Source organism: Sciurus vulgaris (assembly GCF_902686455.1).
Source record: "Sciurus vulgaris genome assembly, chromosome: 14".
Classification (NCBI taxonomy): domain Eukaryota; kingdom Metazoa; phylum Chordata; class Mammalia; order Rodentia; family Sciuridae; genus Sciurus; species Sciurus vulgaris.
The window spans coordinates 21575720-21592759 of record NC_136475.1 but is presented as its reverse complement, the minus strand read 5'-3'; the positions used below and the strand labels follow the sequence as shown (position 1 = coordinate 21592759).

General features: G+C 40.1%; 2 protein-coding genes across 3 annotated transcripts in view; one reads left to right on the top strand and one right to left on the bottom strand.

Annotated features, from left to right (window-relative positions):
* Window positions 1-8635, top strand: part of RAB1A (RAB1A, member RAS oncogene family) — a 29803-nt gene extending 21168 nt beyond the window's left edge. For both annotated transcript variants that reach the window (XM_079110806.1, XM_079110807.1), the window contains exons 4-6: window positions 4561-4656; window positions 6436-6567; window positions 6821-8635. In XM_079110806.1, coding sequence (XP_078966932.1) covers window positions 4561-4656; window positions 6436-6567; window positions 6821-7018 — 426 coding nt within the window. In that variant the 3' untranslated portion in view covers window positions 7019-8635. The remainder of the gene's footprint in view (window positions 1-4560; window positions 4657-6435; window positions 6568-6820) is intronic.
* CEP68 (centrosomal protein 68) overlaps window positions 7960-17040 on the bottom strand; it is a 28554-nt gene continuing 19473 nt past the window's right edge. The window contains exons 6-7 of the mRNA XM_079110805.1: window positions 12124-12297; window positions 7960-11291 (exon numbers count right to left, since the gene is read on the bottom strand). Coding sequence (XP_078966931.1) covers window positions 12128-12297 — 170 coding nt within the window. The 3' untranslated portion in view covers window positions 7960-11291; window positions 12124-12127. The remainder of the gene's footprint in view (window positions 11292-12123; window positions 12298-17040) is intronic.

The window sequence follows — 17040 nt, the reverse complement described above, 5'->3', positions numbered from 1 at the left end:
TCTCTCTCTTAGTATGTTCTGTCCCTGTGTCATCCTTGTCTCTTATCCATCCTTCTATCCTCTACACCTCATTAAATGCAGGCAATTGTAAGTTTACTTGCATCTCTTTAATATGGATCTGAGTACTGCCATTGTGGACATATCTGTGAACTTAAAAAAAAAAAAATACCAGTATCTTTTAGAGTAGGCTCTTAGTATGAGATAAACGAGAAAACCAGTAACTGCTCTTTTCTTGGAGCTGATGCCACACTGAACTAGAAGCAGTCCTGAATTTTGAGTAAGAGTTTATATTTATTGTCTTGGTTCTGGTAGTTATGTTAGTCATGGGTTTAACTTATTTCCCCTGATAACTCAGTTTCCTCTCTAAAATGAGTCTGATGAGTTGGGCGCAGAGGCACATGCTTATAATCCCAGAGATGACTCCCAAGGGAGGAGGATCACAAGTTCAAGGTTCAAGACCTGAGTAACTTACCGGGACCCTGACTTAATTAAAATGGTTGGGGGGTAGTGTAGTGGGTGTGGAGGCTGAGAATGTAGCTCATTGGTAAAGCTGCCCTGAGTTCAGTCCGCAGTACCTCTAATAAATGGGTCTGATGATACCTAATTACCAATTCATAAGATAGTTGTGAGAATCAAATGCAGTAGCTGTGTGTGCATATGAGAGATGTGAATACCCATTTTGAACTTTTGGGCAGTATATAGATGTTTTTGATGCATGTTCAGGTAAATGGATATTTGATAGGTTTATTTAATGGCTCCCTGAGGAAAAGAAGTTACATGGCAAAAATTTTGTTGATTTTAGTAAAAGTGGACACATTTGATACTCTAAAGGATGTATAGTTATCAGAAAGAGCTAGAAATGTTTTCAACCAGTGTACAGGATACCTTCCATATTGATTTTTCACATTATAGCTGGAGTATCAGCTTTATATGTGTCATTATAGAGAATACTGCAAAAAGATCTACCTAAGCCTGTAGGTTAAGTATTGATACTAAAGTGATGTGTGATGATCGAGCATCATAAGATTTGAGTGTCTGTGAAACATTCACATTTTGTTACTTGATATTGACTGGAAAGGATCTTATAGGTCACTCATTCTGCCTTTCATTTTCATTAGGAATTTCCTTCCTATACCTAGCCTTTTTTTTTTAACATTTTTGGGAAACTCACCCTTTTTAAAAGCATCTGTTCCTATTTATAACCTCTAGTTTCTAATTCTGTTGAGCTAAAGCCAGTTTCCTTAAATTTATTCCTCTGCCTTTTGAAGCTACTTGAATCAGACTGATTCCTCTTCTACTGGGGCACGCTGCCATTTTGATTGAGCATTTCATACAACCCTTCTGTCCGTAAAGTGGGTCATCCATTCCTTTATGGATGTATGTTTTTAAACCCTTTAACTCCGATTATAGTAGTTTTCTTTCTGGACTTCAGGAGCTCATGTCCCTCCTCATCATTAATCTGCTGGAGGAGTAAAAAGAAAGTTTACTTTTGTTGTTCCAATAGCTATATCACCTAGGGCATATCTTAAGATTTTGGTTTGCTTGTTTTTAATAAAAAAAAAAAAAAAAAAAGAAAGAAAATAGAGGTCTTGGGCTGGGGTTGTGGCTCAGTGGTAGTGCTTGCCTGGCATGTATGAGGCCCTGGCTTCTATTCTCAGCACTACATAAAAATGAATAAATAAAACAAATGTATTATGTCCATCTACAACTAAAAAAAATTTAAAAAATAGAGGTCTTATCTTACATTTCTGTGACTAGTGCTTTTAAAATCTACATGCAGAATTTTAACTCTGTTACATTTCATCTTGCTTGGCTTCATTTATCTTTCCAAGTATTCTAGGTCTTTCACAGTCTTGATTCTTTTGATTTATATTTTAATTATCTTTTCGTTGTGACTTGTTCAATTTTGACATCTGGGTCTTAATCAAAATTAGTGATCTTAGCTGGGTGTGGTGGTGCACATCTGTGATCCCAGAGACTCCTGAGGCAGGAGGATCATAAGTTCAAGGCCAGTCTCAGTAATTGAATGAGGCTCTAAACAACTTATTGAGACTCTTAACTCAAAATAAAAAATAAGGGCTGGGAATATGACTTAGTGATAAAGTGCCTCTGGGCTTAATTCCCCACCCCCACTCTCCCCAAAAAAGATTTTACAAAACATTCAGGAGGGTAGGGCAGGTATGGAGTCTAGTTAAAGGCCACTTTCTGTAATTGTTCATTTATTCATGGAGCATGCAAGGAAATGCCTACATTATACCAGGCACTGGATAGTTGAAGTTACAGAAAAACACGTAGCCTTAAGACCATGTTTCAATGGAAGAGAAAAATCAGTTACCCTGTGATAATGAGGGTTATTGAGAATTATATAAAAATGATGATCCAGTTAAAAAAGAGAGGGTACTCAGTGTTGTTGGTGTATTGAGTAAGGAAAATCTTCAGAGTAGCAAAGAGCCATCAGAAATTACACTCTTTGGATGCCATTTCTTAGTTAGCTATGATTCCATGTTAAATTCTTAGAAAGTTTTCTTATGCTATCTTGTGAAAGGACTTCCTTGGGCATGGAAGGGAAAGAAATTAATATTTTATCGAATAGCTTCTATAGTCAGGCACCATACTATGCATTTTAAAAATTGGTTAATTTAAACTTTAGCAGTTATATGAGCTAAGTGGTATCTATGATTTACAGCTGAAGAAACTGGTAGATGATTCTTTGGTGTTAAATAAATAGGAACCATGAAATTAGATTTGAGTTTTTGCAGTCAGGTTGGTTTGACTTCAGAGGTCATGCTTCTCCATGATATTCTTACAGACTTTGAGGCTCCTTACTGATAACAATAGCTCAAATTAGTCTTCGGGCTCTTCAGACTTAGTCATTTGGACAGAAAAAGAAATGAAGCCTCATGTTTTTGCTTTTAGATAATAACTGTTAACCTTTTAGGTTATTTGCTTCATTATATGTATTTTTTTTTTTCTCCTGGGAATTAAGTATATTAAAGTTAATCACCAGCCAGTTGGTGGTGGTGGTGTATGCTTGTGATCCCAGTGATTTGGGAGGAGGCAGAAAGATTTCAGGTTCAAGACTGGTCTTAGCAACTTAGCAAGACCCTAAGTAACTTAGTGAAGACCCTGTTTTCAAATTTTAAAAAATGAATCATAAAAATGGCTTGGGAAATAGGTGCCCCTGGGTTCCATCCCTAGTATCATACCCTTTGCGCCCCCCAAAAAATTACTTTTTTTTCCCTCCAGAATGCAATGGTCTTAGATTACTCTATTACTATTTTTTAAATCACATCTAACAATATTGACACTTAATGTTAATATCCAGTTGGTCTTCAGATTTTACCAAAATTACAAGGTTTTTTTGGTGTTTCAGGGTGCTCAGGATCAAACCCTGGGGCTTTGTGGCATGCTAGAATACTGAGCTACCTCCCCAGCTCTATCAGTAACTTTTAGTAACTATTCTAATTATACACTTCTTTGTTTTTGGTACTGGGGACTGAACCCAGGGGCACTTCACCACTGAGCTACATCTCTGGCCCTTATTTTTTTATTTTCAGACAGGGTCTCACTAAGTTGCTAAGGCTGGCTTTGAACTTGTGATCCTCCTGTCTCAGTCTTCCAGGTTGCTGGGATTACAGGCATGGGCCACTGCACCCAGTTAATTATACACTTTTTAAAGAAGAGGCCATTGTTTAGGAGCAACTTAAACAAAAATGCCCATCATCCTTGTTAAAACCAGGGCCATTTTCTTTTTCCACTCTTCTAGACATGCACACATTTTTATTTTGGAAAGCATATAAACATTCAAAGGAGAATGCAGGCTAAGTCCAGAGGGAGAAACAGTAACCCCTTGGTCTGGGATGCTAATCTTGATAGAGCAACAGACAGTAATTGGGGCTGAACCAGAATTAGGGTGTAGTTTACACAATTTTGTGCTTATTTCCCTGTGCTTGCATAAAAACCAAGGCTTTGTAAGAACTGAGTTTGCTTTTTGGTATTTAAAAAAAATTTTTTTTTTAAAACTCACAGTATTAATGTTGTGTCTTTCATTATTTTTTCTAGGATTAAGATAGTTCCTAGCTGCAGTGGTTGAAATGCTATCTGGATGGGTAGTTACCTGAAATAGATCCTTTTCTTTCTTTCCATGATCATAAAATGTGCTAACCAGTGCCTTGTGGATATATTTCTGTTCATGGTGCTTTGGGCCAGTCACTTTCTTAACCAAGTCAACATGTATGCCTAGCATAGTGTTAAGGGCTGTGGAGAATATGAATAGCTATGGTTTCTGATCATACATGGTTTCTGATCACAAAGAGCTTTATGATTTTGGTTAGCATTACCTCCAGCTAAATTGCAGGCATTACCTTCTGTTTTGGACTTCCATGTATTAGATAGTGCAGTTTAATGTGACCATATTAACTGTTGTTGTTTGTTGTTTCCATATCAAATCCTAACAATCTGTACAACTATAAAATCTAGATTATTTTCCCTTCTCCTGTACCTTCCCTTTCTGCAACTATCTTAATGGAATTGTTTGGTTTCTTGATTGTTTTGTAATAGTGGGACACAGCAGGCCAAGAAAGATTTCGAACAATCACCTCCAGTTATTACAGAGGAGCCCATGGCATCATAGTTGTGTATGATGTGACAGATCAGGTAAGTTCCAAGAGAAGACGGTGTTACGGTGACAAAGTAAAAGTTATTACTATTTGACTAATGTCAGATTCTTTTACTTTAATGTAAGACATCAGTATTATTTTCATGGCAGAAGACTTCATCATGGGCACTGTGCTGCACACTTGTAATCCCAGCATCTCTGGAGGCTGAGGCAGGGGGATTGTGAGTTCAAAGCCAGCCTCAACAATTTAGCGAGGGCCTAAGCTACTTTGTGAGTCCCTGTCTCAAAAAATAAAAGGGCTGGAGATGTTAAGTACTTCTAGGTTTAATCCCTAGTTCCAAAAAAACAAAAACCTCGACAACTCTCCTCAAATAAAAATGTGAATTATGGGCTGGGGATGTAGCTTAGTAGTAGAGCACTTGCCTAGCATGCTTAAGGCTTTGGATTTGATTCCTAGTACTGCCCTCTCTCCCCCAGTGAACCATTTAGACATTTATTTCCTTTTAGTAAATAGACAATTTTACATTTGCTTTCAAGAGAAAGTAGTCATCAACTAAATAACTGATCTAGGGCAAGAATTGTAGGGAATTATGGCCTGTTCTTATGTTGTGTTCATTTTACGTATTAACAAGAATGTACCTGATGATTAGAATCTTCCTAGAAGAACTGCCAAAGGGGAGATTAGGGAACTCTGCCTGTGTTGGTTAGGGTTCAGAAACAGAATTTGAACGGAATGTGCTATAGGAGGATTTTAGGAGTGAATGTCTGAGAAGGTTAGGAAGATGTAGAAAGAATATAGAATGGTGGGGAGAATGTGATCCAAGGGCCGTAAGTTTTCTGTTGATCAGAAACGTAGCAGATTTCAGGATCATCTCCCCCCCCCCCCCATCAGAAAGAATAAAAACCCGTATTTGTGGCAGGCCCTGTACATGCTAGGCAAGCATTCTAACACTGGGCTACATCCCCAGCCCTGAATTCATTTTTCTTACAGCAAATGTTAAATCTCAAAATCTCATCTGAGCTGTGAACTAAGATAACTTACAAATAGTCAGTGCCACTAGAAGCATTGGGTGTGGGTCATTACCACTAGGGAAAAAATGGCAGGGCAGCCACCTATAGTCCCAGATACCAGAAATGGTAAAGTGGGAGGGTTGTGGGAGATCTGGAATTTGGGGCCAGCCTGGGCAACATAGCAAGACCCTATCTCCAGAAAAGCAGGGGAAGGTCCTAATTTCAAAAATCTCTTCACATTACCATGATATGTTCTAAAATAAAAAACTTCATCCTCTAAATGAGTGGAAAAGTATATTTATATTTTTTCCCCAGTGCACATCAAACCCAGGACCTCACGTCAGGCAAGCCCTCTATCACTGAACTACACACCCCCAGCCCAAATAGCTTTATTTTTGGGTACCAGGGATTGAACACAGGGGAACTCAACCACTGAGCCACATCCCCAGTTCTAGGTATTTTATTTAGAGATAATCTCAGTTGCTTAGTGCCTTGCTATTGTTGAGACTGGCTTTGAACTCAAGATCCTGTCTCAACCTCCTGAACCTCTGGGATTACAGATGTGCACCACCATGCCTAGCCCAAATAGCATCTCGCGATGCATCTGCGAGTAATACTTATTAACACTTATTCATAAACCAAAATTTTATTGAATTTCAAAAACTTTTGTAGTAGTACATTCAAATTGCATATTCCAAAACCAGTTGGGTTTGCCAGTTTAAATATTAAGCTGCATTTTCCTCTCAAGTTATTTTCTTATTCAAGCCTCTCGAACTATATGATCATTCTTAAAAATGTCTTTTTAGGAGTCCTTCAATAATGTCAAACAGTGGCTGCAGGAAATAGATCGTTATGCCAGTGAAAATGTCAACAAGTTGTTGGTAGGGAACAAATGTGATCTAACCACAAAGAAAGTCGTAGACTACACAACAGCAAAGGTATGTTTACAGTTTGTTTTTTCAAATTGAATTTGAAGTTGTTGAACTTCTTTTATGGGTATGGAGTCACATGATGGCCATACAACTACCTTAACACTTAAAAATGTGTACTAGAATGCTGACAGTTATTCATGTAGTGGGTGTCTTTTTGGATCCATTCAACTTTTAGACTCTTGTCACTCCCATTTTAGATGGCAGGAATGGACTAAGTGAAAAAGGTTTTTCAATGTTCATTATGCCTTATTTCTTTTAGGAATTTGCTGATTCCCTTGGAATTCCATTTTTGGAAACCAGTGCTAAGAATGCAACGAATGTAGAACAGTCTTTCATGACGATGGCAGCTGAGATTAAAAAGCGAATGGGCCCTGGAGCGACAGCTGGTGGCGCAGAGAAGTCCAATGTTAAAATTCAGAGCACTCCAGTCAAGCAGTCAGGTGGAGGTTGCTGCTAAAATTTGCCTCCGTCCTTTTCTCACAGCAATGAATTTGCAATCTGAACCCAAGTGAAAAACAAAATTGCCTGAATTGTACTGTATGTAGCTGCACTACAACAGATTCTTACCGTCTCCACAAAGGTCAGAGATTGTAAATGGTCAATACTGACTTTTTTTTTATTCCCTTGACTCAAGACAGCTAACTTCATTTTCAGAACTGTTTTAAACCTTTGTGTGCTGGTTTATAAAATAATGTGTGTAATCCTTGTTGCTTTCCTGATACCAGACTGTTTCCCGTGGTTGGTTAGAATATATTTTGTTTTGATGTTTATATTGGCATGTTTAGATGTCGGGTTTAGTCTTCTGAAGATGAAGTTCAGCCATTTTGTATCAAACAGCACAACCAGTGTCTGTCACTTTCCATGCATAAAGTTTAGTGAGATGTTCTATGTAAGATCTGATTTGCTAGTTCTTCCTTGTAGAGTTATAAATGGAAAGATTACACTATCTGATTAATAGTTTCTTCATACTCTGCATATAATTTGTGGCTGCAGAATATTGTAATTTGTTGCACACTATGTAACAAAACAACTGAAGATATGTTTAATAAATATTGTACTTATTGGAAGTAATATCAAACTGTATGGTGATAAGTATTGTTTTAATTCTTATGGTTAAAGGGAAATAGAGCCTTGCATTATGCTGAAAACAGCCATTTGTGTGTGCAACCAAGGCACTTGTAGAGGCCTACCTGTAGCGCAGCATCCAGTTATTTGCTTTCTAGATAATAAACCTAATAAATGACCTAGGGCAGCTTCTGTGCTGTGTAGGGATTTAATCAGCTTCAGTGGTTCAAGAAGCTCAAATTGTATGGAAAACAAGTTTAGAATGTATGCTGTCTAGCCCATCATTTCTGATCCTTCTCTAAAACCATTTGAAATGGCTCCACTGATCAAGAGTTTGTTAATTCATCTGTGGTAGCAGTGAAGAGCGGCACACCCTTCCTCATTGGCAGATGATCAGATAATGTGCTGAAGTTTCTTCCATGCCGAGTCAGATGTCACCTATTTTGTCCTTCACAATTGTATACTCATGTTGGAGAGTTTAAGCATTAAAGTAGAAAGCAGGAAACTTGAGTGCCCTAATTTTAGAAATTATATTCCTAAAAATTAACTGAAAACATGAATGCTGGGTGGGAATTATAAATGAGAGAAATATATTTATTTCAGTGAAATTTTGCATGTGTGAAAATTTTGTTAAATAGGACCTTCAAGATCCTAGGGTTTGTTTTTATTTTATTATGGGAAACAAGTCTTTTGCTGACACTACCATTTTAAGGTGACAGAAGTCAAGGATTGTTTCTTTAGGTTGAAGCAGCAGCCAAACATTCTTCACATAGGGGCTTGGATGTGGCTGTTGGCAACACATTTTATTGTGGGGGTCTTTAATGAGAAAATTTAAGTGAAAAACAAGCCAAAAATTATAGGTTTTTTATTTTTCACTAAACAGGCAATTGAAATACATGGTACAAAAATAAGTGGTAAGATTATTGTAAAAATGAAATGGACAGAATAAATATTCAATTTAATTTTCCATCTATGAGAATTTCACAATAAAATCATAGTTTACTTTGTATTATAGACGTGCTTGTTGGATCTATTCATCCTTACATAAGGCAACTGACAAATTCCTGAAGTCACTAATAGTTATTTGGGTGAAGATCTCTTTTTTTTTTTTTTTAATGCTTAAAAAAGAAAAAGTTTCTTTTTCTTTTTTATCAGTACAGTATGAAGTTCAGAAAGCATTTTCTAAAATAGCTAAATGATAAAAAAACAGATATTAGATAATGTGATGCCATGCACTTTAGTTTCATACAGCAAAAGATGTTTAATTGGTGAGTTAGCAGAAAATATTACATGAATTTATTTTAATGTGAGCATTTGCACAGACTTGGTTTGGAGAAGTCTAGTGTTCTTTCCCCTGGGGTGGTCAAAAACTGACATATTTCAGCATGCTGCACTATTTGCTTTTATGTATAAGCCAATAATTGTAGTATTGAGAAAAAATAAATTCCCATTTCTAACCCTATTTCAAGTACAAACATTTCAAGGCTACTATGGGCCTGTTCACAAATTAAAAGAATCATCACTTGCCACGATGTAAATATGACTGGTGCCATAAATTAGCTGTTACCTGAAGAGTGTTCTGAGCTGTGCAAGCTCTGGGGAATCCTTACAGAGTAACAGCCATTATGGTTTGAACAGTTAACTTCCTGCTGTCTCCTCTTGGATAGAAATTTCCTTTAGCATATACATTACCATTCCGGCATATCTTACATAAACCCTTCACATTCCCGTTTTAAGTTTTAAAATAGCCCTGTACTGTAACAGTCTCCCATTTGTTAGCACTTCACCCTGGATGTACAAGACAAAAAAATCTCAAAAACTGCCAATCCAGCCTTTTGTTTTGCCACCTCCCTATGGATACAAATTCCATTCATTGTTAGAGGACTACTAAGAAAGTTAATTTTTAGTATTTCACAATGTGCCAGCCAAGCTGGCTGATTGGACCTAACCCAGCCAGCATCTTCCTAGGTTGAAACAATTTGAGTTGTAAGAGGGGGCGGGGCCTCAAACTGAAGGTTACCGTTAACAGTTGTGTTGCTATTCCTCAGTGGCTAGAGCCAACTTCTAAAGTTAGCACCCTTTTAGTCACACCTTATTTCAAAGAGGATGAACAAAAGTATCACTTATAGCTAAGGCAGCACCTTCTTTGAGAAACAGGATATTCCAAAATAATAGAATCTGCAAATTTGTCAGTTGAAGCTGATATTACTTTGAGAATGCCGCAATATGAGCTCGATTGGTATATTGGCCAGTTTGCTTCTATAAGGTTATCTCAATTTTTTAATAATACAGACTAATTAAAAAAATTTTTTTTAGTTGCTGATAGACCTTTATTTTATTCATTTATATGTGGTGCTGAGAATCTAACCCAGTCCTTTACACATGCTAGGCAAATACTCTACCACTCAGCCCCAGCCCCAGACTAATTTTGATGATTGTCAGACACTAGTAAGTGAACGGGTGTAATTCACTAAAGGTTACTCTACATACTCAGTGGAAAACCATGTTCCAGTTTATAGCCACATCAATGAAAAGGTAAAATGTGTCAATTTAAAAATAGAGGCCATTGGGCATACCTGTCTTTTTAAGAACTTATTTTTTGGGATGGGAAGCTACTATTGAATAGTTAATTGTGAATGGTTAACTTTTCATTATTAGAATTTACAGTAATTTTCTGGTGACTATAAAGTCTGAGAAATTTAGAAGCAGAAAAATCACATTTAATAATAGGGACTTTAGATCCTATTAATGTTGTGTTTCTTTGACATTCATTCAAAGTCAAAACAACATTTTAGGTGCTTTTTTTTGAGAATCTCAAAAAGCTGTAGAATTAATGCTTTAATATATTTATATCCATATATATTTTTCCCTTTTCTGACAAGGTACTTTAACACGCCAACTCCTAAGCAACAAAGAATTCCCTTTTATCCTTTATTGACAGCTTTAGTTTTTGTAGTGAACCAGACTGTGTGATCCTATCCATTCACTTCCCTGACCTTGGACTAGTCTCCAAGGGAGTAGGAGTGGAGGGACATGATCCTCCCAGAGAGTTCCCTCACATTTTCTTCAAGATACTAGGCAGGAAGGTGAAGACCCAAGCCCTGAAGATGGCAAAATATGTCATAATTGCCTGCAGTAGTTTATAGAGGTTCTATTCATTTACCCCTTTTCTTCTGCAGACTGAGGACTAAAATCTCATGTATATAAAATTTTCAAAAAGGAATTTACAAACCTAAGCCTCACTTGATCCCTTTGTATGCCTGTGAATACCAAGTGTTTGGAATCTTCTTTCTCAAAGCAGCCTTCTATGAATGATCTCAGCAGGCAGAAGAGTTTAGGAGCTTTGCTGTTTCGTTTTTTTTTTTTTTTCAAACAGGATACAGGGGAGGCAAGACCTGTAAATCTTACTTTAACAGACGTTGCAAAGTCACATGCTTTCTTTAGAGAAGCACCAAAAAGAAAACTTTAGTTTGGAAGGGTTCTTTGTAAATAAATTTAGTAGCCCTTACTTCAGAGAAGAGAAAGGCATTTAAAGCTAAAAATACATTAGAGTTATGCTTTCCCCTTGACTTAACTGTTAAATGGCTCTTGGAAGTACTTCTTGACAGTTTCATTCCCAAGGGTCAACTTTTGTCTGACAGTTTCATCTCTGCCTGAGAAGATGCCTGAAAGAGAAAGCAGCATTTGTTACAGGCATGATGTTGCAGGAAGAAATAATGGCAATCACATACATCCATTTCAGAACTAAAATGATTACTAAAATTGCTTTGAAGTAAAAATGCAGGGACTCACTGCTGTTAACACAGCTACAGTGAATTCACTTCTAGAAAATCATTTTGTAGGGGAGGAAGTTTCAGAGAAAGTAAAGCTGTGAAATTGTGAAGTTTTGGGCAGTGGAAACCCAGGGTGGGTGTCAGTCAGCCCCTCTTTTCTCTTACCTTCTTTCCTAACTCTCCCTGTTTGACCTTTCAAGGGATGAAAAAAAAAGTTGTACAATGTAAGTCTTGAAGATGTGTTTTATTCTGTCCCCCAGCCCTTGTTGGAAGGAGTGATGTGGGAAATTTGCCCTTCGTGGCAAGGGGGTTGGGGTGTGGCGAGGTAGCAGTAACTCTAGGTTTCCATGGGCAGAGATGCTTGGAGATGAGCACAAAATTGGGTGGGTGAGAAGAGCCTGCAGGCCCTGTAATGGCGAAGTGTACTGCAGAAACAAAGTACGGGACAGTTTTGCTGCTGATGGGTAGGAATGGGGGAGAATGCAATACGAATGGAAGCACAGGGCACTTATGTTCTTAGCCGGCAGCAGGGGTGAGACCAGGCAATGAAGACACCGAAGTGGGCTTTCACTGCCACAGGAAGACGCACGCCCTCCTTCCTGGCAATGTTAGCGACTCCTTTTTCAGCTCCACAGGCAGCCTTCCTCCAGCACTTTCTGCAGCTCTTATCCCTAATCAGCCCTGGGGTTAGAGGGCAGACTTTCTTCTGGGTTCCTCTACTTACCGGATTAAACCCCTTTACATGGACGGTCCTTTGCTGCCACTGGCTTACTGTCAGGGAGAAGGGTGCAGCCAGCCAGCATGTCCAAAGAAGCTAAGATAGAGTCGTAAAGGCGATCTGCATGGCTCTCCAGCTCGTCAGACTGCTTTGCGATCCTCCCAAGGACATCCTTTAAAACTAACAAGGAGGTTATACAAAGATACAGCATTTTGCTTGAAACAGGGCGGTGGCAATAGTTTCAGAATGCCCACCCATTTTTTTAAAAACAGTGGTGCTCCAAGGACTTATGTGGCACTGGAGGATCTGTTAATTTTCTTTTGTTGTTGCAGTACTGGGTAATTAACCCAGGGGCACATTCTACCTTTGAGTACATCCTCAGCTCTTTTTATATTTTGGGACAGGGTCTTGTTAAGTTATCCAGGCTGACCTGGAACTTGGAATCCTCCTGCCTCAGCCTCCTGAGTAGTTCAGATTACAGGCATGTACTACCACACCTGGCTACATTGGTAACTTCCAATTAAAGCTAAGAATTCACTGGCTATACTTTGGAATTTCATAATTGACAGTAGAGGACAGAGACATGGCTTTCTGTTGAATGATATAATTTAAGTTTATAAAGACGAGATAGGGCACATTCACATCCTGTCGGGCATAAAGCTTAAATAAAAACATGCCAAGATAACAGCTCCTATCAACTTTCATTGGCCTTGGGACTACCATTTCACATATGGGGGTTTGGTAATGTACTGGGGGATGCTTATGAACCCTTCTGTGGGTCCTAAGTGAAAAAAGACTTAAAATGATCTGAGAGCAGGCTGAGGCAAAACTGTTAGGCCAGGCTTCACTTAGTGTTGCTGTGTTCATGTGAGGAAGGGATGGGCTACGGTCAGTACTTCGCACACAGTAGACTTTTTTTTCCTTCAAAAAAGAATTTAGTTAAGCACAAAGGCTGCCTTAGCTTCCGGTGCCTTTATCAGCTGTGTTAACATGCTCCCTGGTTTCCTGCCACAGCTGCAACATCTGCCAACAGAGGAAGGGAAAGGGGGAAGCTGCTGTCTGCAGACAATGCTGACTGGATGGGCGGAAGGAGGAATACAGGCTGGCTGTGTTGAGATCAGCCCCTGGGGAAGCCGCATAGCGCTATGTCATCAGGGCAAAGTGCTGTCCTGACAACTCTAGAGAGCTGGCGTGGCAGAGATGTGCAGTAGAGCTTGGCCGTAAGGGTGGATGAGCTGGGTGTCCCCCGCCACCTTCAGACTTTGCTCAGCCTTCCTGTGTGTTGTCAATGGAATTCAGGGCAACTTTTTGACTGTACTTTAATTTTAGACCATAGGGGTAAAGGAAGAGAGAAGCTGGAAAGGGAAATGAAGAAGAGAATCATTTCCCAGGATGGCTTTCATTTTTGCAGTATTGGGGATGGAATCCAGGGACACTCAACCATTGAGCTACACCCCCACCCCTTTTATTGTGTATTTTGAGACAGGGTCTCGCTAAATTGTTCATGCTGGTCTTGAACTTGTGATCCTCCTCTGCCTCAGCCTCCCCAGGTCAATGGCATGTGCCACCACACCCAGCTCCTAACTTCTGCGTTTTAATGGAATAAATAAGAGTACTTCTAGCTGGCCATGATGGTGCACACCTGCAATTCCAGCAATTCAGGAGGCTGAGGCAGGAGGATCACAGGTTCAGAGCCAGCCTAAGCAACTTAGCAAGACCCTGTCTCAAAATAAAAAGGGGCCTTGTTTAGCTAACGCAAACAGGTTCTGGTCATTTGACCCATAAGGAGTTGAGGTGCAAGACAGAACTGTTAACCTGTACAAGGAACTGAGATGGGGATCTCTTCGAGGGAAAAGTAAATTTAGGCCTCACAACCCTAGGGTTATACTTGAGGCCAAGTAAGAGCGGGCTCTGAAGCTGGGCAGGAGTGGATGTGTGCTGGCTGGCTCCCTTGGTCAGGGTGCTCTAGGAGGAAGAAAAGTGTGAAGCGTCAGGAGGAGCTTGTGATCTTCACAAAACAGCCAAGTGTTCTGATGATTCCAGGCAGAGGACAGGGAGGGGCACTGAACCAATCTGAGAGCCTGGATGCGTATCAGAATGACAAATTCTAATGCAAAGTCTCCTCTTCTGGCCCCTAAATTACCCCACGATCCCTTCTGAGAGCAGCAAGTCAAGTGGGGTGTTCTTATTACAGGCCAGCTACTGAAAACTGCTGGCAAACTTTAAAGTGAAGGTCAGTCCCACTTTCACATACGGCTTCCATGAGAAAAGAGGCTCCTGCATTTGAGCTCTCTCCCTTCCTGCTCAGGCCCCCACACCTCCAGACTCTGATGGCAGTATGGCAGTAGAGAGTCAGCTCGCAGGGGCTGCCTCAGGCCAATTCACAACTCTGTAAGGTAATAATAGCATCTATCTCACAGAGCTGTGATTAAATGGGAAAAAAAAAAAAAAAGCCAACTGTTTTAGCCCATGCTAAGTGTTCAGTAAAATGCTGGTGTAATTATAGCAGCAAAGAAGCTTGGCATACTGAGTTTGTGCCCTGATATAAAACCTAAAGAACAAGGGAACAAGGGAAGAGCCTGAACAAAGGCCTTCACGGGGCAGAGAATTGCAAAGGGCGCACATAATGAGAGATCATTTCCCTGCTGTAAACCCTTCAGGGGTCACTGTCCATTAGGACCCCTCTGTCGACTCAGTGACTTCCCTGGGTACCACTGACAATGTCTGGAAGTGCTTCGGGTTATACACTGTGGGAGTGAGAAAGCTTACTGGCATCTAGTGGGGTCAGGGATGCTGCTAAACTTCCCGCAATTGCATAGGAAAACCCTCTACAACATACAGCAACTGTGCTGGGGCTGAGAAACCTTGTTCTACTCCACCTCCCTAGTACATGCCCACTACTCTTTTACGTGTGCCTCAAAAAAAGGTGCCTTTTCAAAGCTCCTGGGGTCCTGCTCAGCTTTGCTTATACTGTTGGATTCCAGTGTAAATCTCATATCACTCCAAAGCTGAGGCAAAAGACAGATGGGATCTTTAAGCATTTGTTTGTACATAGTCTTACAGGAAACGAGGGGCTACTTTGGGGAGTTCATCAGTTCAAGGCTTTAACCTCCATATCATACCTCTTCCCCTATAAGGACAAAGATAGATATAAATCGCAGGCACCTGGCACACTCAGAAGTTCTCTTCTTTTTTTGGCACTGGGGATTGAACCCAGGGTGCTTTACCACTGAGCTACATCCCCAGACCCCACCCCCTTTTTAATATATATTTTTTCTTATTAAAAATTTTTTTTATTTTTACAGACTGCATTTTGATTCATTGTACACAAATGGGGTACAGCTTTTCATTTCTGTGGTTGTACACAATGTAGATTCACACCATTCATGTAATCATAAATATACGCAGGGCAATACTGTTTCATTCTATCTTTCCATCCCCCACCCCCTCCCACCCCATTTTCCTCTACACCATCTAAAGTTCATTCTTCTCTTCCCCCCTGCCATCCCCCCTCGTTATATACTGTCATGCACTTATCAGAGAAAACATCCGGCCTTTGGTTTTTTGCTTAGCCCTTTTTATTTTGAGATAGGGTCTTGCTAAGTTGCTTAGGCTGGCTCTGAACCTGTGATCCTCCTGCCTCAGCCTCCCGAATTGCTGGGATTGCAGGCGTGCACCATCATGGCCAGCTAGAAGTACTCTTAGTCTCTGATTCTCACAGCACCAGTTGGGAACCCATCCTGCACAATGGCTTGAGCTTGGTTTGCATGCCACTGCCACCCTGTTCCCTCTCACCAGTTTAATTCTTCACTCAGTCTAATCCATGAAAATAGGCTCTTCTCAAACTCCTCTTGATGGAGAATTTCCGGAACAAATCCTTCCCCAAAGCAGAATATAAGGCAGATAAACCAGAGTTTAACCTGAGCTGAGTAAAGTGGGGAACCCTGAGTGTTACCCACGGAATAACCCAGCCACAAATAAGGATTGTTAGGATATAACCAGGATTCCCACCCAGAACACTACCAGGAAACTATATAAGCAAATGAGTGCCATTCTTGCAAGCGTAATGCCTAATTTCTTTTTTTTTCCTTTAAAAACTTAAGTTCCGTTTCTGATAGGCTTACTTCTAATGACAGCTACCCCAACCTGGTTTTGCAGGGATGATGACGATGACTTAAGGAGCTGGCAGAAGTCCCCATGTGACTCTAAGGCAAGTGGGGGGTGCGTCCTGCAACACCGGATTCTCATCAGGGACAGCATGGGTCCCTGGGCCTGCTGCTAAGAAGGATTAAACTAGTTAAATTAGAAGCCCAAGAAGCTGGGCACAGATGCACATGCCTGTAATCCCAGCTACTCTGGATGCTGAGGCAGGAGGATCTCAAGTTTGAGGCCAGCCTGGGCAACTTTGAGCCCTGTCAAAATAAAATGAAATGGCTGAGGACACAGCTCAAAGGTAGAGTGCTTGCCTAGCATGTGTGAGACCCTGGGTTCAATCCCCAGGACCGCAAACAAAATAGACAAAAACAAAACAACGACAACAACCAAAAAAACCACCAAAATAAAAACAACAACAACAAAAGCCCCTCAAGCACAAAAACACACTCATAGACCCAATGGAACAGAATAGGGAATTAGAAATCTACACATCTACAGTCAATTGATTTTTTTTTTTTAATATAATTTAGTTGTAGATGGACACAATGCCTTTACTACTTTTATGTAGTGCTGAGGATTGAACCCAGTGCCTCAGGTTGGCCAGGCAGGTGCACTACCACTGAGCCACAACCCCAGCCACAACCCCAGCCCCCAGTCAGTTGATTTTTGACAAAGGCAGCAAGAATGCTGGTGAAAGTCTCTTCAATAAATGGTGCTGGGAAACTGGATATCCACATGTAGAAGACTGAAACATGATCCCCATCTTTA